At 52.8% G+C, this 18,574-nt stretch overlaps 2 protein-coding genes across 6 annotated transcripts in view; one reads left to right on the top strand and one right to left on the bottom strand.

The window, feature by feature from the left end:
* VRK3 (VRK serine/threonine kinase 3) overlaps positions 1-6,107 on the top strand; it is a 32,961-nt gene extending 26,854 nt beyond the window's left edge. For 3 of the 5 annotated variants that reach the window (XM_026481775.4, XM_026481774.4, XM_026481776.4), the window contains exons 13-15: positions 1,207-1,265; positions 3,003-3,151; positions 5,736-6,107. In XM_026481775.4, coding sequence (XP_026337560.1) covers positions 1,207-1,265; positions 3,003-3,151 — 208 coding nt within the window. In that variant the 3' untranslated portion in view covers positions 5,736-6,107. The remainder of the gene's footprint in view (positions 1-1,206; positions 1,266-3,002; positions 3,152-5,735) is intronic. The other 2 variants (XM_048223771.2, XM_026481777.4) reach the window with 1 other exon arrangement.
* A 3,828-nt stretch (positions 6,108-9,935) lies between these two features.
* On the bottom strand, positions 9,936-17,227 carry SIGLEC11 (sialic acid binding Ig like lectin 11). The gene is made up of 9 exons (XM_048223770.2): positions 17,125-17,227; positions 16,670-17,050; positions 16,192-16,476; positions 15,987-16,034; positions 13,125-13,382; positions 12,758-13,042; positions 12,437-12,533; positions 12,128-12,197; positions 9,936-11,592 (listed from the first exon to the last, which is right to left on the bottom strand). Exons 1-9 carry the CDS (start codon positions 17,159-17,161, stop codon positions 11,398-11,400), a joined length of 1,656 nt encoding a protein of 551 aa, XP_048079727.1. The 5' UTR covers positions 17,162-17,227; the 3' UTR covers positions 9,936-11,397.
* Between the last annotated feature and the right edge of the window lie 1,347 nt (positions 17,228-18,574).

Genomic DNA, 18,574 nt, shown 5'->3' with positions numbered 1-18,574 from the left:
ACTGGCAGTCCTGCATGCTTGGGGTTTTCCACCAGGGCACTGGGGAGTCCCCTGACGGCCGGGAGCAGGAAGGGGCAGAGTCAGTTCTGGGCATAAGAAGTCTGTAGTGCCATGTGGGGGGTGCACAGGAAGCTGGGGAGGAGACTGAGGTCCAGGGAGAGAGGATGAGGCCTGAACTGGACAGAGAGGATGGGTCAGAGCGGGTTGTGGAGCAGCAGGGTGGAGCGGAGCTTGGGGACTTCTGGGCTGCGGTTTGGGGAGACAGGGACAGCACCCAAGCACTGTGTGGCTAGTGGGGAGCCAAGCCAGTGGTCCAGGCCAGAGAAGATAAACAGTGAGCTGGGACTGTGAGGATGGAGCAAAGGAAGCGGATGAATTTCTATTTTTCTTGAGTGGTACAAGAGGGTGTGTGTGTGTGTGCGCGCGCGCGCGTGTGTGTGTGTGTGTGTGTGTGTGGTGTGTGTACAAATACGTGCATGCGTTTATAAAGAGGAAGATAGTCCTCATGATTCACAGGTTCCGTATTTGTGAATTTCCCTGTTCACTGCCTCAGAAGCAGTACTCACAGTGCTTTCCAGATCATTCTCAGACATACACAAAGTAGAGAAAATTTTGAGTTGTCCAATGCACACAATCCCAGCTGAGGTCAAAAAAGGCAATGCTCTGCCTTCTCATTTTGAATCTCGCCCTATAAACAAGGGTCCTTTATGTGGTCCATTTAATGCCACACTTTCCAGATTTTTGTGCTTTTCGTTGACGATTTTGCCGTTTAAAATGGTCCCATGCATGGTGCTGAAGAGCTGTCTAGTGTTCCGAAGGTGTAAGAAGGCTGGGATGTGCCTTGCAGAGAAAATACTTGTGTTAGGTGGGCGTCCTGCAGGCGCGAGTTTGGGTGCTGCCAGCTGTGAGCGCGATGTGAAGAAATCAACAATAGTAAACAAGGTATCTTTAAACACAAACACACACAAGACAAAGTTAAGTAGGGATCAGCTGAAGCCACAGTGAAAACATTGTAACCAGAACCTGGCAGGCACCTGATGCTCTTTCCCCTAAAAGCATTCACTGATTGGGTGTTGGCAGCCCCCAGCTACAGGGCATAACTACCGCAAACAACAGGAGTCTACGGTACATCTGCTAGACGTTCTGCTGTAAAAGTTTGCTCTCCCTTCCCTAAAAGACCTCTTGCCTACACCTCTGTCCTGTCAGGTTTCTTGACAACCCGGAGACCCTCGTGGGACACTGCAGTCGCTGGATCCGTCCCTCAGGTATGTCCTGAAGGGGGACGGAACATTTGGGGGCCGTGGTGGGGACAGGTGGCTTGGGTCCATCCTGGCCTTGCCTCTCCAAATTTCATATGCATCTGTGCCCATTCTAGAAAAACTGAAATCTTCGCCCACAAAATTCACAAGTGTCTCAAGAACAACACACACGCACGTACACAACCGCACACACAATGTTACATTTCTCTATGAACATTTCTTGGGGATAGCCATACAGGCCACGGCCTGCCAGGAGATTCTTCTCCTGGTCCCTCAGGGCAGGGGGATGCATGCTGATGCCGCCATCCGGTGGCTCGACTGGGGTGGGCTCATTCGGCGCTCCTCTCTCCCATCTGGCGATTGGTGCTGGCTTGTCACTGGCAGGTCTGGGAGGCCTCAGCTCTGGGCTTCTTCTCAAAGCTCTGTCAGAGCAGCTTTCCAAGAGGACACAGGGGGAAGCTACAGAGCAGGGGAGTCCCAGAACATCACTCTGCCCCATTCAAGCAAGTCACAAGGCCGACCCAGACTCAGCAGGTGGCCAAGTAGCTCCGCCGCGTGATGGAGAAGTGGCAGACGTTGCACAGGGACATGGCGCAGAGATGGGAGGAGCTCAACCTCCACGATCTGCTGCCTGGGCTTCCTCTGTGTGTGAAACAAACACAGTCAAATACACGCACTCCTGGTCTTGTCTTACAGAAGCCTTGTTTTTACAAAACTTTTTTTTTAAGGTTTTACTTATTTATTGCAGGGGGGAGGGCACGAGCAGGGGGGAGCAGCAGAGGTAGAGGGAGAAGCAGACTGTCCGCTGAGCGGGGAGCCCAACACGGGGCTCGATCTCAGGACCCTGGAATCATGACCTGAGCCAAAGGCAGATGCTTCACCGACTGGCCAGCCGGGTGCCCTGCTGCATGATTTTTGAAAACAAGTGAACTAAGAATTGTTTTACATTATGAAATAGGTGAGGGAAGGGGCGTCTGGGTGGCTCAGTCTGTTGAGCCTCTGACTTGGCTCAGGTCATGATCTCAGGGTCCTGGGCCACAGCCCTGGGGAGGGGTGCCATACTCAGTGGGGAGTCTACTCCCTCTCCCTCTGCTGCTCCCCCTGCTTATGCTCTCTCTCTCTCTCTCTCTCTCTCTCTCAAATAAATAAAATCTTTAAAAAAATCAGTAGCTGAGGGAAAAAAAGAACATTTCGTGGTACATGAAACTTGTCTAAAATCAGCCTGCAGCGCCCATAAACAGACCTGTCTTGCCTCACTCACAGCCGTGCCCACCAGCTGCTTCTGTGCTACACAGACACACAAACACACACACACACACACACACACACACACACACACACAAAGCCAAAACTGTTCACCTCTGGCACTTCACAGTGAAAGCTTGCTAACCCCTGTTTTAGAGATAACACCCTAAACATTTATAGGGAACATGATATAATTAGCTGGGATTTGCTTAGGGAGGAAGTGGCGGGGGTTTCAATGAACGAGATTGGCTGTGAGCTGGTAGTTGTTGAAACTGGGTGATGGGTATACTGGTGCTGGTGATACCACTCTATCGTACATATGTTTGGTGTTTAAAAAAGAAAAATTTTTTTTTAATCTAAGTGCCTGAGGCAGTTCCAGGCACAGAGGAAGCACTGAGCAAATGGGCATCATGGCAGAGACTGGGCACAGCCCCCCAGGCTCTGGCTTGCAGGGGTCCCACTCAGGCCTCTCTCGTGGTGGGGGTGTCTTGACCACAGAGACCCTGCAGGAGTACATGAAGGTGGTGATGAACCTTGAGTATGACGAGAAACCTCCCTACACCATGCTAAGGAACAATCTAGAAGCCCTGCTGCAGGACCTGCGGGTGTCAGCCTATGACCCTGTGGACCTCCAGATGGTTCCATAGGTGGGTTCCGGTGCAAGGAGTTCGTGAGTCTGAACCCACCCCCCTCCCCATGCCCTCAACCCTGCTTCCCAGACGCCATTTACTCCAGGGTCAACTTCCCAGGTAGATTCTGGATATTTCCACTGGGTTCTTGAACCTTCTAGCCCTCGAGAATGGCAAGTAGCTTGAGGCTGACTCAAATTGGCTTTAAGGAAAAGGGGGATTGATTGACTCTCGTAGCAAGAAACTTCCAAGGGAGAAGCTTTAGGCATGACTGGATTCAGGGCCAGGAAGATAGAATCAAGATGCCACTGTTCTCTCCATCTTTCTTTCTTCATCCCTCTGTTTCTGTATCCCTCTATCCATTCATCCATCCACCTGTAGCCTCTGCTTTCCTTTGGGGTTGGCTCCCCAACCCTCTGTCCCCCACCCCAACCACAAAACTCGCTGGCTCTGTGCCCAGCTCCACACCCGGCTCTTCCCTGTCCGCGCAGGAGGGCACGACCTTGTTTGTGGTGGCACCATTCTCCCCGTGGGTTGGAAGGATACTCTTCATAACCAGCGGCTGCGCATTTGCTTGGTTTCCCGGGTGTTCGTGTTACAAGCATCGTTACCTTGAACACCTGTGTGCACGGGCCTCACTCGGCTGTCCCCATGTGTCTGTGGAAGGGCTTCTTATTTTGTTTTGTTTTGTTTTAAAGATTTTATTTATTTATTTGACAGAGAAAGAGAGAGCACAAGCCAGGGGAGCGGCGGGCAGAGAGAGAGGGAGAAGCAGGCTCCCCGCTGAGCAAGGAGCCCCATGCGGGACTCGATCCCAGGACCTTGAGTTCATGACCTGAGCTGAAGGCAGTCGCTTAACCAACTGAGCCACCCAGGTGCCCCTGGGCTTCTTATTTTGAAAGAGAGAACTGGCTTGCTCTCTTTCGGAGCCGTGTACCTATCTACGCTCCCTTGAGCTCCTGGGAGGGTGTGCAGGAATTTGGGGGAGGTCAAAACTACCTAAACTAAGTTCACTCGCCAGTTCATTTCGGCAAGATTGCATGGACGTGTTCTGAAGCGAAGCTTCCCCGATGCCCTCGTCCGTCCACGGAGTTGTGATTTCTGTCTTCATGGCTGGCTGGAATCAGAGCTCAGTGTTTGTCTAAGTCAGGGCTTCTCAGATGGAGGCCATGCTGCCCCCAGGGGATGTCTGGAGACACCTTTGGTTGTCACAACTGGGGAAAGGGTGCTGCTGGCATCGAGTGGGTGGAGACTGGGGACACCACTCCACACTCCACCACCCACAGCCGGCCGCCACCACAGACATTCTCCGAAAGTGAAGGGGTGACCCTCTCCACCCACACAGCTTGCCCGCCACCTGTCTCCAGCTCAGCAGACAGCTGTCCAGGAGACCGCCTGCCCCTCCACCCCCCGCCCCACACCCCTCATCCACTCACCCTGTCCCTCCGGGCGCTTGCCAGCCTCCCTGGTCCATCTCCTCCAGGTCTCTGCCTCCTCCCTTCTCCCGGGATCTCCCTGGGGGTGGCTAAGGGCAGCGCAGGCACTTGTCATAGTCGCCTACTGGTGGTGAGCTCCATGAGCGTGGGGTGACCTCTGTCTGGCTCATGTCTGCAGCCCCACCTGCCCCTCGCTGGCCAGATGCACAGACTCCAGTCTTCATATCGGGGCTTCCCGGTCCTGCAGCGCCTTCCTGTCCACCCGGTGCAATGGAAATTTTATTTTAGTTTATTTTTAAAGATTTTATTTATGGATGCCTGGGTGGCTCAGTTGGTTAAGCTCTGCCTTTGGCTCAGGCCATGATCCCAGGGTCCTGGGATTGAGCCCTGTGCAGAGGCCCCTGCTCAGCAAGGAGCCTGTTTCTCCCTCTCCCTCTGCCCCTCCCCTTGCTTGTGCTCGCTCTCTCGCTCTCTCCCTCTCTCTCTCTGACAATAAATAAATAAAATCTTAAAAAAAAAAACTCAACCTAACTACCTCTTTCAGACCTCTTTGGGTCTGAAACTGAGTAAGTCCACTCAGTGGCAGATTTGTGCCACAGTTAGGAACTTAATGAGGAGATGCTATTCAAAGAGCCTGATGACCCTGGAGCAACTGGAAGATCATCCCACCGTGCTTTACGGCAGCTCCTTGCCTTGACCTGCGAGGCTGACCTCCCCTCCTCCCTTCACCCCACCCATCCACTCTGTGCCAGCCGCACTGTCCTCCTCCCCTCAGATTCTAAACCAGGCCAAGCTTGATGCCACCTCAGGACCTTTGCACTTGCCATTCCCTCAGTCTGGAACGTTTTTTCCCCTTCATCTTTGAATGACTGGTTCCTTCTCATTATTGACTTTCAGACCTGAGCCTTCCCTGACTGCCCCAGGGAGGCACCTCCCTACCCCCTCTCATCACATCACCTGTTTTCCACATGCCCGGCCCCCTTCTGGAGGGAAGTCCATGTTCAATGTGTAGCGTCTCTACCCCCTCTTCCAAATCATAAACCCAGCAAAGGTTCTTGTTCATGGTAGTATCAGCTGTCTCTAGAAAGTGCCTGTCACACGGTAGGGGCTTCATGGGTGCTCCTTGAATGAATAGGACACTAACAGCCATTTTTATTGTCTTCCAGAACTTTTGACTTGAGGTTTGAAGTCGAAAAAAAACAAAACAAGAAATGTGACTCAAGGCCTGCTGTAGTATCACAGATACGCTTCTAGAAAGATCCCTTGAATGTGCATACCTGCTGCTGCTTTAAGCAACACTCATTCAGTATCTTGGTTGGCATCAGGGAACCCGGCAGTTAGGCTCCAGATAATGTGAACTCCTCCGTTTGACTGTCCCGTCCTTTCAGCCATCATCTCCCACCAGCCACTGGGGTTGTAGACAGAGAAGACCCCTGAACCCATGGTAAGGGGTGAGCCAGCCCCCTCAGTGGGGACCCTTCCTGCTACTCTTGGCAACTTTACGCTTTGGTAATAAATTGTTTCATTTGAGATGGAGAGTTGAATGTCTGCAAAAGGAGTTTCTTTTGGAAAAGTTTACCTTCTTTTTTTCTCCATCTATTCATCCCTTCAACCTTTCACCCATCTATCCAAAGTTTCATGCAGATACCCATCCATCCATCCATCCATCTTTCTATCCATCCATCCATCCATCCATCCATCCATCCATCTTTCTATCCATCCATCCATCCATCCATCCATCCATCCATCCATCCATCCTTCTATCCATCCATCCATCCATCCATCCATCCATCTTTCCATCCATCCATCCATCCGTCCATCCATGCAACGATCATCTATCTTTCTATTCATCCATCCATCCATCCATCCATCCATCCATCTTTCTATCCATCCATCCATCCATCCGTCCATCCATTTAGCCATCCAATCCATCAGCCAGCCAGCCACATATCAATCCATCCATTTATCCACCCAGTCGTTCCATCTATCCATCCATCCTTCCATATACTTTTCCATCATCTACCCTCCCACCCACCTTTCATCCTCTCATCCATCTGCTCATTCTCCCATCCATGTACCCTTCCTCTTCCATACGCTTATCCTTCCTTATATGAGACAAATATTCAGCAGGCATATCTTGAATGTGTGCTGCGTGGCACTCAGCGTGCTGCATGGAGGATCCCGATGAACTAGACACGCTGAGGCCCTTGAGCTCATGGAGCCTCCAGTCGAGTGGAAGAAGGCGTTAAATGAGATGACTTTTGGAGAAAAGGCACAGTGCTGTGATGGAGACCAAGGGGCCCAGGGAGGGGAAGCGCCTTTGCAGAGAGCCTGGAGAGAGATGGTGGAGGAGCAGGCACCGCCCCCCACCCCAGGAGCGTGAGGCCTGCGCAGTGGCCATGGCTGGAGGAAGGGGGAGCCTGCGGAGAGATTTCGGAGGCAGCCCAACCAGCAGCGTGTGGCCAGTGACAAGAGTGGAAGGGATTCTGAACGGAGGGATACACTCACCTCCCAGACTTGGTCTTGAGGATCTGGAATCTTCCACCATTACTTTGGCATGAGGAGGTCAGAGGCTGGATTGGGGAAGAACCATTCTCCCCAGTTCTTGCCTGCCTGGGGGACGCAGGGGAGATTAGCAGACTGGTGTTCATTTCCTAGTTGAAAGCAAGTGTGTATAGCGCTTTCCAGAAGGGGATGTTCCTCAACGAGAGAGAAAACCCACCTGCAAATCTCCTGCTTAAAGAGCCTCTCTGTTCATGAGTCCACAAAAGAAGAGAGATGTTAGCTGCCCTTCAGGGCCCCAGATGGTCATGGGATGGTCAGTGTCAACATCTGGCCCTCCCATCCCCCTGTCACTTGGTGCACTTGCCCGGTCCCCGCAGCCCCTCTGTCCTCCACCCTCGTCTCTGAGCGAGCAAAGCCAGCCAGAACCCCATGCTGCTCAGGCAGCAGGAGAATCACACGACCAGGTGGATCAGGGAGAGTGTAGACAGTTTCCCTCTGCCTCCGAACCTGCTTTTTGTCTGTCTGCCCAGGTTCTGGACCTTGTGGGTCCTGGCATTTTATTCCCCCAACTCTGCAAGAGGAGGGTGTTGTCATCTGCTTTAGATAAGAATCACACGGCCCAGGGGAGTGGGAATGACTCCCATGCCACCACGCGGTGAACGGTGGCTGGACCCATTCTTTGTCCTCTACAACTCACCTCTGTCCCCAGGTGAAACTCTAGCCCAAAGTTAATCAGATGTTCGTGGTGCAGGGGCTGGTGGTGGTTTGTCTTTTGTTTTTTGTTTTGTTTTGTTTTGTTTTGTTTTAATAATTTTTACTACAGGACGCCTGGGTGGCTCAGTCAGTTAAGCATCTGCCTTCAGCTCAGGTCATGATCCCAGAATCCTGGGACTGAGTCCTGTATTGGGCTCCCTGTTCGGCGGGGAGCCTGCTTCTCCCTCTCCCTCTGCCTGCCTCTCCCCCTGCTTGTGCACGTGTGCTCGCTCTCTCTCTGACAAATAGATAAATAAAATCTTTTTTTAAAAAAAGATTCATGAATCAGGCAGCATCCAATGGGGCAAATAGAAAGGCACTGCAGGGAGCTGGACAAAGCGGAAGACTTCTCTGGGCAGAAAGGGGCAGGAACAAGGAAGTTATAGGAGGCCAAAACCAGGTTGTTTGTTGCAAGATCGCGTTCCTTCAGGGGCCCGTCAGGCAGATTACCTGATTAGTGCTGATCAGGGCGATTCCTGAGTGCCTCGTTTCAGATTCCGCGTCAGGGTGAGCCCAAACTGGACGCCTGGGTTTGGGGACGTGGGGCTTATCATCAGCAACTTTATGTTGAGCCTGTTGTCTTATTTTTTCACTCTGTGTTGGAAGTTAACGGGAAGAATTTTACCGCTTTTGATGGGAGATACTACAAATACAAATTTTGGTGCATGTTTGTGGAAGATGTAGGCAATGTTCATTCAGAGCAGGAGTGCGGCTGGAATGATTCTGTGGGAGGCGTTGGCCGCCTGCCTTTCTACAGGATGCTGCTCAAACAGCCTTGCTGGCTCTTCTACTGGCGCTGAAGTAAGTGTCAGGAAATTGTTCTCTTACTGACTCTTTGTGCTGTTGCAACTGAAGGATGAAAGAACTTGTGATTTGTTGCCATGCAGTATTTTTCAATTCTCTCTCATTCAAACCCCCCAGTGGCTCTCTTTAATGAATAAAGTTGGGAAAATCCTCAGGGTGTTTAAGTGCTGAAATTATATTTTAATTCTGAAGAAAGGCTGCCCAAATTCTTGATTTTTAAAATAAGCCATGGGGATGCCTGGCTGGCTCAGTTGGTGGAACGTGCGACTCTTCATCTCGGGGTTGTGAGTTCAAGCCCCATGCTGGGTGTAGAGATTACTTAAATATAAAATCTTTTCAAAAAATTAAAATCTTTTTAAAAATAAATAAAGTAATCCATGTTGGGAAGCCTATTTTATTTTTTTACTTACAACTTCCAGTATCTGTTTAGCAATAGAATTATGCAGATTGAAAGAACAGAAAACAGTGTTAAATGCTCTGTGTTTACAGGAACTTCTTCGGACACCTGGGTGGCGCAGTCAGTTAAGCACCCAACTCTTGATTTCGGCTAAAGTTGTGATGTCGGGGTGACAAGATGGTGCCCCAGGTCAGGGTCTGCACTTGGTAGAGTCTGCTTGAGATTCTCTCTCCCTCTCCCTCTGCCCGTCCCGTTCATTCTTTCTCTCAAATAAGTAAATAAATCTTAAAAAACAAAAAAACAAACAAAAAAACCTTCCTGAATATGTTAAAGAAATAATTGATGAAAAATTTATCTCTTTACATGTCAAGGCTATCCTTTTTTTTTTTTTTTTTTTTTTTACGATTTTATTTATGTATTTGAGAGAGAGCAAGTGAGCACAGAGGGAGAGGGAGAAGCAGATTCTCTGCTCAGCAGAGAGCCCAACAATGGGCTTCAACTCAGGATCCGGAGATCATGACCTGAGCCGAAGGCAGATGCTTCCCGGACTGAGCCACCCAGGCGCCCCTGTCAAAGCTATTCTTAAAGGATATATTACTTAGAACAGAAAGAGAATTTCTGATTTGAAGTGGATAGTTACTGCATCATTTCCATGATGACCTTTCCAAAAGGATTTTAATCCCTAAAGAATTTTATTCTTTTACATGAACGTCACTAAATACCAGCATGGGAACAGATGGAATCATCCTGTACAGTGTTGAAGAAAAGAATAAGAAATGAGAACAATGCTCCTATTTTGTGGGTAGGCACTGTTTTTAAAAGTCGTTGATCAGGAGACGCAGCGTAATCCTGAAGAAGGACAAAGCAAATGGTGCCGTGAAAGATGGAATTTGACACATGAAAATTTTGTTTAAAGAATTTTATTTTTAAGTAATCTCTACACCCAATGTGGGCCTCGAACCCACGAACCCGAGTTCAAGAGTCACTCACTCCACCGACTGACCCAGCCAGGCGCCCCTTGACACTCTATTGGATCACGATGCTGAGGGTGAGCATGTTTTCTCATTAATGGACACAATGGGGAGAAAAAGTAAATGGACATTCAAAGGAAAGAATAAATAAATTGTATGTGACCACTGCAAACACTACAGTGAAAATTAATAACAAGAAACCGCGCTGAAATGATGTGGGCAGTTTCGGCGGGGAGCGCTCGCATGCCCTACCACGCATAGTCGATTGCAGACCCAACTGAAAGAGACAGCCTTGGCCTTGCACGGACTTGATAGTGGACGGGGTCACTACTCTGCTATCCCAGCGTGAGGAAGCCCGGCTTTTTTATTTCCGCCCCGCCCCCAGCAGCTCAGCCAATGAGAAGCCAGTATACTGCCGACACTCCACCCCTTGAGTCCAATGGACTTTTAGTTTATAACAGCCTTCCCCGTGCGCTCCTTTTCTTTGTAAAGGCCTTCCTCTGTCTTTTCCTCAGGCTTACCTACAGTTTTGAGGACAGCTTTTTTTTTTTTTCCCCCCACAGCTGTTTGATTCCCCCCCAAAATCCATTTTTTGCTGGTGAAGTAGCTGGCCGTTTTTATTTTAAGGTTAACACGATATTACAAGGTAAACGGACAACAGACCGTCACTGCAAGGAATTTCATAAGCCAATTCTACAAAAAGAAGACACCGTTGAAGGGAACCAAGACATCTGGCACATATAAAGAAGAAGGTATATAATTTAGATAACCTGTCGTTTATTTCAGGAAACCCGTAACTGATTTTCTGTGTGGTGAAAATACACAAGTTGGGTTCCCAGGAAGCAGGCTGAGAGTGTTCCTGAGGAAGGGCCCTGGGGGTCAGGGATCCTCCTTGTGGAGGGAAGGAGGAGGCAGCTGGGGCAGAGGGAGAACTGCGGCCTCTGCCCCGGGGGGCGGGGGAGGGTGGCCTCCGGAGCTAGAACAGCCCTACAGAGTGGTCCCCGTCAGAGCAGACCCTTCCACCAGGTAGGCTGCCCTGGGAAGGGGCGGGAGCTGGGGCAGGGTGCTCTCTGACCTGCACCCCTGTTGGATCCTTCATCTTCATCGCCACCTTGACGCCCCACAGCAACCCTGTGAGTCAGGTTTACTGCGTCCACTTTTACAGAGGGGGAGACTGGGAAGTAAAGCGACTTGCTCGAACTTGGCCTTGTAATTGGTGACCGGCTGAAATTTGAGCCCCGTTCTGCCCATCACCACACCAGTGGGATTCCCACTCACTAGTTGGCAACCCGTTTCCATGGAAAACTATTCTCTCAGGAATTGTCCCCCGATGTCTCCCTTCTTGAGAAACCCTGGGCCCTCTACCCAGAGGTCACGGGAGCTCGCTGGAGCCAGTGGTCATCGCTTGCAGATCTTGATCTCTGAGTACTCGGTCGTGCTGGGGCCCTTCAGGTCCTGAGGCTTCCAGGGCCTCAGCCCGTGGAAGGTGAGGGAGGCGTAATGAAGGTCCTGCTCCTCCTCCAAGGTGGGAGCGGCCAGGGCTGGGGGCAGGCAGGCTAGGGGCGTGCCTAACGGGTACTCATGCTGGTAACCCTGAATGGAGGGGAAAGAAGGAGGTCCAGTTAGGATAATGGGAGCTGGCAGATAGCCAGCAAACCTGGAAACTGAGCGCTTAGTCTTTCATCTATTCATTCCTCAAACATTGGGTGTGCCCCCATTCATTCATGCAGTAAGTATTTGAGAATAATAATGCCTCGCCCTTGATAATCAATTGCCAGGCTCCTAGATTCCTCACAAGCCATTAGGGAGACACAATTATCCCCATTTATCAGGTGGAGAAACTGAGGCTAAGTAAATACCCCAAAAATCACACGCTGAGTTGTTGACAGGGCCGAGATTAACACCCAGGTCTCTCTGGCCCCGGTGTCTGGCACCTTCTGGAATAGCTGCCCCATGCCAGGCCCTGGCAGACGGGAGGTCACTGGCCTGGGTGACTGAGTTCACGGGGACCGGGGAACAAAAGCCTGTTTGGGGCATGACAACCAAAGTCATCTAGAGGGTTGTGGCTGTGGCCATCCTAGGGTGGTGGCCACATGGCATCCTGACGGACAGAGGGCTCATCACTCACCCAGGAGAGGGGACCCAACGTGCAGGTGGCATCCTTCCCGCCGGGTTTCTGCTTCCTGAAGATCTTTACCCTGAGGGGGAGGCCAGGATCTGTCAGCAGCTCGGCTGACTCACTACCGCCCCTGCTTAAGAGGCTGACAGGAGGGAATGTACCGAGCCTGGCGACTCGTGAGAATGGGCATGGCCAGGATCCCCAAGTCTCATGGCCGGGGCATCATCCAGGTTCCTCTGGCTGGGGCTGCCCGGGACCCCAGGACTCGGACCCCTGCTGCCCCACGCACTTGCCCTTTCTCCCACGGGCAACACTCACATGAAGAAGACGAGGCAGGGGCAGAGACTGAACAGGCCAGCGACACCAGCTCCCCCGACAGCCCCTAGAACGAATCCTCCCCCAAACTCCGGCTTCCCTGTGGGTGAGTGGGGTTTTGGGTGAGTCCCCTCGAGCCCCAGGACCCTGGTGCCCTCTCCTCCCAAGGAACTCGGGCTCTCATGTTCTTCAGCTCCCAACCAGCAGAAAACCAGGACTCTGCCCCCCACCCTTCCTCTCTCTCACCCCTTCCCCTCCAGGCCCCAGCCCCACCCCCAGACCGTCTTCTCTAGGACCCAGACTCCCTCCCGACAGCCCCCAGACCTGGCAGCAGCAGGACCACCATGCTCTGTTTCCCATGCACATTCCAGGCCTCACAGCTGAGTCTGAGGCCGGAGCCCAGCGGCCCGCTGAGGCTCAGGGAGCTGTTGGCCCAGGGCCCCGCAGAGCTAGAGGTGACGGTCCAGGAGGCATTGCTGTGGTTCCCCTCCAGCAGTCCCTCCCCCAGCCGCCAGCGCAGGGTGGGGGCGGGCTGGGCTTGGGAGGAGCAGTTGCAGTGCAGCCCCTCACCCTCCCAGGAGCAGGAGGGGGGGAGGAGCCGCGGGGGGTCTGTGGGAGGGAGGAGAAGGGTCAGTGGTGCCTCTTCTCCCCAGGCCCAGGCAGCCTCTCCCCCAGGGGTCCCCACACTCACAGACCACAGAGAGATGCAGGGAGACGTGCTGAGAGCCCAGCGAGTTCTGAGCTTGGCAGGTGAATCTGCTTTCGTGGCCCAGCTCCACTCGGGGCAACTCCAGGAACCCCGGCTTCCAGGGCTGGGAGGGGCCCAGAGTCCGGCTCCCCTGGGCCCAGCTCAGTGTGGCGGGAGGGTTGCTGTCAGCAGCACAGACCAGGAGCAGAGATTCCCCTTCCAGGACTGGAAGAGATGAGCCATTCCCCAGGTGTTTCAGTTCTAGGGGGAGAGAGAGAGAGAGAGAGAGAGAGCGAGAGTGCGCGAGCGGAGTCCTGGCCGGAAGCTCTGAAGCCCTGGTCCTATTTCTTCTCTCCATTTCTCCTAAGTTGGGAAGGGATCTCCACAAGTGCTTTTGTAAGCAGCTTTGTGGTGATGTAATTCACATACCAGACAATTCCATTTACACACCACTTACAGAGAGTCATGGGGTAACCATCACCACATTCAGTTTTAGAACATCTTCATCACCCCCACCAGCTGCCTCCCCCCTTTCTCCCACCCCCCCAACCCCCAGGCCCTGGCAACCCCTAACCTATTTTCTGTCCCTATGGATCTGGTCTCTTCTGGACATTGCCTGTAAATAGAATCATGAGCCACATGGGCTTTTGTGTCTGGCTTCTGTTGGGTGGCAGGACATTTTCAAGGTTCTCCTGCCTTGTGGCGCCTGCCGGGGCTTCGCTCCTGCTCGTGCAGAATCGTGTTCATCACGACGACAGACTGCATGTGTTTATCCATCCGTTGATGGACACTGGTTTTTCCTAGGCCAGTGCTCTTTTTTTTTTTTTTAAGATTTTATTTATTGACAGAGTGCACGTGCACAAGCAGAGGGAGCAGGAGAGGGAGAAGCAGACTCCCCGCTGAGCAGGGAGCCCGATGCCCAGGGATCCCAGGACTCTGAGGTCATGACCTGAGCCGAAGGCAGATGCCCAACTGACTGAGCCACCCAGCGCCCCCTCCTCCCGAGGCGAGCACTCTTAACTACACTTCTCCCTCTCTGTCCCAAACTACTGAACACTCCTCTCTCAAGGATCCAAAATTCAAGCCCTTCAAAGCTCTTCAGGATGTGACCTCTACCTCTTCCCCTCCTTCCCTCCCCCGCCCTTGTCTTAAGATAAGTAGGGCATCCACACTGTGCATTCCAGAATTCACAAAGGAGGAAGGGGAGTTCAGAGCGAAGCCTGCCTTCCATGCTGACTCCACAGGCGACAAATCCCTCCCGTCAAATGCAGCGTTTATTGCCAGTGTCTTGGGCGGCCTTCCAGAGCGATTCAATGCTAGCCTCTTCCAGGAGCATTGAAAATATACACCCCTGAGACCCCCACCCACAGTTTTGCTCCTGGGCATATAATTTACAGTCCCACTCCTCGGAGCGCTGGCACCCTCCAGGAGCCGGTTAGAAATGCAGAACCAGAGTCCCCTCCGGCCTCCTGAGTCACATCGGCATTGTCACAGATTGCTGAGACATCTGTGTGCTCAACAGGGCTTGTGAGGTACAGCCTAGAGAAATGCTCTTCTGTTCACAGGGGGAATGTTCCAAGCAGCAGCATCATGAAATCCAGACAACTCAAGAGTGGAACGTGAGGGGCGTCTGGGTGGCTCAGTCATTAAGCATCTGCCTTCAGCTCAGGTCATGATCCCAGGTCATGATCCCAGGGTCCTAGGGTAGAGCCCCGCACTGGGCTCCCTGCTCAGCGGGGAGCCTGCTTCTCGCTCTCCTGCTCCCCTACTTGTGCTCTCTCTCTCTCTCTGTCAAATAAATAAATAAAAATCTTAAAAAAAAAAAAAAAGGAGTGGAACGTGAAACTAACATGTAATACCTACGGACAAGGAGGGGCAGAAATTACAGCTACGACACGGATGAACGTCAAGAACACGAGGTGGTACCACATCAGAAAAATCAAGGGGGCTCTGACCCCACAAATCCACTCCCAGGAGTAGATCCTAGAAAGATCTGGAAGCAGTGAGTCCAGCAGATCCTTGTAGGGAAATGTTCAGAGCAGTGCCGTTGACAGGAGCCACAAGGTGGAAACGACCCAAATGTCCATCCGAGGACAGACAGGTGGATGGATGGTGGTCTCTCCGTACAACGGGATAATGTTCAGCCTGACAAGGAGTGAAGCACTGACCCGCGCTCCAACAGGGGTGAACCTGGATCACATCATGCCAAGTGGAAGAAGCCAGGCACGTATTTAGGAAAATTATAAGAAAATAGAAGATACGTGGACGTGTTAATTAACTGGACTGTGCGCCTCCTTTAGCAGTGTAAACGCATATTGACTCTACGTATACGAATCATCACGTTGTACACTTTAAATATATACAATTTATTCATCAATTATACCTTCATCAAAGATAAAGTAAAACAAAATATAGAGAAAGGATGGTAACAGAGCGTCTAATGTCATGGCTTTTCCTGAGGCCAGACGGAGGGGCTGAAATTGGGAAGGAGCATTTAGGGTGTTCCAAAGGTGGGATTGCTGTTCTTTTTTTTTTAAGTAGGCTCTACACCCAGTGCAGGACTCGAACTCATGACCCTAAGATCGAGCCAGTCAGGCGCCCCTGTTCTATTTCTTAACCTGGATGGTGAGTACCAGGGTGTTCATTGGATGCTGATTCTTCATAATTTGCATGCATGTGACAAATAGTCTTTGCATATAATGAATGGTAAGCAAAGATCACCTGTCACACAGTGAAGGGGGGCTTCCCGACTCTGCTGTCCCTGTGTGTCTCCCTGGCCCTCCCAGCTTGGCTTCGAGCCCCAGGCTCTGCTCTGTCAGGGAATCTGCTCCCATCCAGTCTTAGGGAGGGGGCCCTCCGACCTACCTGTGCAATTTCGTCGGGAGATACCAATGCTCAGGTTCTGTGGGGCATCTGGGACAGAGAGACAGTGATGAATGGGGTCGGAGCTGGCCCTTCTCCCCGCCACCCACCCCGAGGAGACACAGGAATGGGAATTGACACAGATAAGCCCTGTGTCCTCCCTGCAGCCCCCGCCCCACAGGCACCCGGTTCCAGGCCCTGCACGCACAGGAGACGTTGAGCGTAATGGTCCTCTCCGTGTTCACGCCAGCCCTGGGGAAGGTCACCCGACAGGTGAGGTTGGTGCCGTGGTCCTGCAGGCGGGGGGTGAGCAGGATCTCTGAGGAGTTAGAGGCCTCCAGGTCCAGCCCTGGGGCTCTGAGGGCAGCCCCTGTCCAGGAGATGGTGAGGGGCGTTGCCTTATCACAGGCCCCAGGCACAGAGCATGTCAGGTGGCTGGGGCAGCCAGACTCCAGCGGCTCCTTGACCCGGATATCCGGGGTCTGTGTCAGCGCTGGAGAGGAGAGAAGGAGAGGCCAGACCCCAGAGGGGACCCCCATGTGTGTCTCTGAAACAGGTCGGATTCACCCCAGCCCTGAAAGGACCATGCTTCATTCTCCCCATTAAAGATGAGCTGCAAAGGGTCCATTTCTGCCTTGGAGGACGTGCCCCCTGCCCCGTGATTGACCCTTGGGGACCTTCCCTACCTCTCACAGTCACAGTGAGCCTGTTCCTTTTGTAACTGTGTCTCATGAGGCCCCTGTCCAGGAGAAAGTAATAGTTTCCACCGTGTCGCCTCTGGGCGTCTGTGATGCTCAGGGAGCAGTTGCCGGCCCCAGGGTCTCCGAGAAGGTGGAATGGAAATCTGGTCTTCCTCTTTGTTCCTTTGGCTGGGTTGTTTGTGGCCACGAGAACGTCCGCTTTGGGATTATCCTTTGTCTGGAACCAGGCGCCGTAAGTGGGTGTAGAGTTGTTCCCGCCAGCCCGGGGGTAGGAGAAGGAGCAGGGCACGTGAACGCACAGACCCTCCTGCACCGTCACCGAGTCCTGCACTCGGAGCTCGAACCCTGGATCCTCCTGCAGGGACCCTGCGGGGACACGGAGGCTCGGCAACCACGTCAGGACCCGCACCACCCCCACCCCGGGCCCTCAGCCCGCTCACCGGCCCACAGCAGGGGCGGCAGCAGCAGCAGCAGCATTTCCACGGTCCCCGGGGCTGTCCTCAGCCTGGCTTCTAGACGCGCCTTTCTGTCCCAGAAGGAAGCTCCAACAGGAAGCTTCTTGGGGGAAGAAGAGGGTAGTGACCATCCACGGAAGAGGAACCTCAGGAAGGGAACCACAGAAGTCCTGACAAATCCCTTCTTCCAACTTCTCCTTTCGCAGATGAAAGAAGCAAAGTAGAAAGGACACAGGACTTGCCCTACACCAGCAGGAGCCCAGTATCGGCCGGCCTCGGGGGTGGGCAGCCCCAGCAGTGGGGCTTTCACGAGGAATATTGAGTAAGGGCTCCAGGTGAGGTGCTGGGGGCAGGATTCATTCATCATTCATTCATTCTTTCTTTCATTCACCGGGGAAACATCTACTCCCTACAGGGGACAAAGAGAAGAACTGGACTGCCTGACTCCTGCCCTCAGGCATCACACCTCATGTGACCCCCCAAACCCAACGCCCTCTGGCTCCCCAAGGGCACTCAGCTTCCCCGCCAGCCTTGGGGCTGAGTCTGCAGTCCACACAAGCTCCCAGCTCCACAGTGAGAAGCAGGCAGGGGGGACCCAGGGTCCCCGCACTCAGAAGGGCCTCACACTTGGGGTATGGTGCTCTGAGGTTGCCACCTTGAAATCCTTAATGATTTTATTTCTTTTTTTTTAAGAATTTTTTTTTAAGGACTTGGGGCTTGAACTCACAACCCTGAGATCAAGACCTGAGCTGAGATCAAGAATCGGATGCTTGACCGACTGAGCTGCCCAAGCGTCCCTAGATTTGAATTTGTGTTTTGTAAGTGAAGCCTAATGGGATGAGGAGCACCGGAGGGGGAAATTGGAACCTTGGATCACAAGCCTCCCCCACCCCCCACCTCCCCCTATCCCCCATCCCCAGGGCAGATTCTCAACCCCACTCCCACCCCCGCGTCCCACCCAGGCACAGAGAGGGTGTGAGCCTTGCTGGGTTGAGAGGAGGGACCCCCAGACACCTGTGAGGGTCTGAGGGATTGGACATTAACTAGCTGTTGGGGAAGGTCATCGAGAAGATGGGACCACCAGTTGACCTGTGAGCTGGACCCAGACCACTGAAGGCTCCTCACCCCCTCCCCCGTCCTTGGAATATGGGTTCTACGTGCCTTTCCTGCTCCCAGAGGCTGCCCCAAGGACACACAGCCTTGAGAACCTGCACCATATAGGTGACCGAGCCCCGTGAAGGCCTCCCTGTATATAAACTTTTAAGATTTGGAGGGCAGGTGCCAGGATCCGCAGCTCTTGCTGTGGCCCAAGACAAACCCCGTGTGTAAGTTCCCTTTGCTTATTCAAACTGCCGCCTACCAGGGTGCCTGGGGGGCTCAGCCGGTGAAGCATCTGCCTTCGGCTCAGGTCATGATCCCAGGGTCCTGGGATTGA

Source organism: Ursus arctos, unplaced genomic scaffold, assembly GCF_023065955.2.
Source record: "Ursus arctos isolate Adak ecotype North America unplaced genomic scaffold, UrsArc2.0 scaffold_19, whole genome shotgun sequence".
Taxonomy (NCBI): Eukaryota; Metazoa; Chordata; class Mammalia; order Carnivora; family Ursidae; genus Ursus; species Ursus arctos.
The sequence above is the reverse complement of the archived record's forward strand: the minus strand, read 5'-3'. Positions and strand labels throughout refer to the sequence as shown.

What these genes read in the sequence shown, in the direction of transcription:
- SIGLEC11 (XM_048223770.2), bottom strand. Translation starts at nt 17,161, where the DNA reads ATGCTGCTGCTGCTGCTGCCGCCCCTGCTGTGGGCCG. An exon ending in CCCTGCCTCGTCTTCTTCAT is followed by an intron (nt 12,198 to 12,436) that starts GTGAGTGTTGCC and finishes CCTCCCCCTCAG; the next exon opens with GGTAAAGATCTTCAGGAAGC. An exon ending in CGTTGGGTCCCCTCTCCTGG is followed by an intron (nt 11,593 to 12,127) that starts GTGAGTGATGAG and finishes CCCTCCATTCAG; the next exon opens with GGTTACCAGCATGAGTACCC.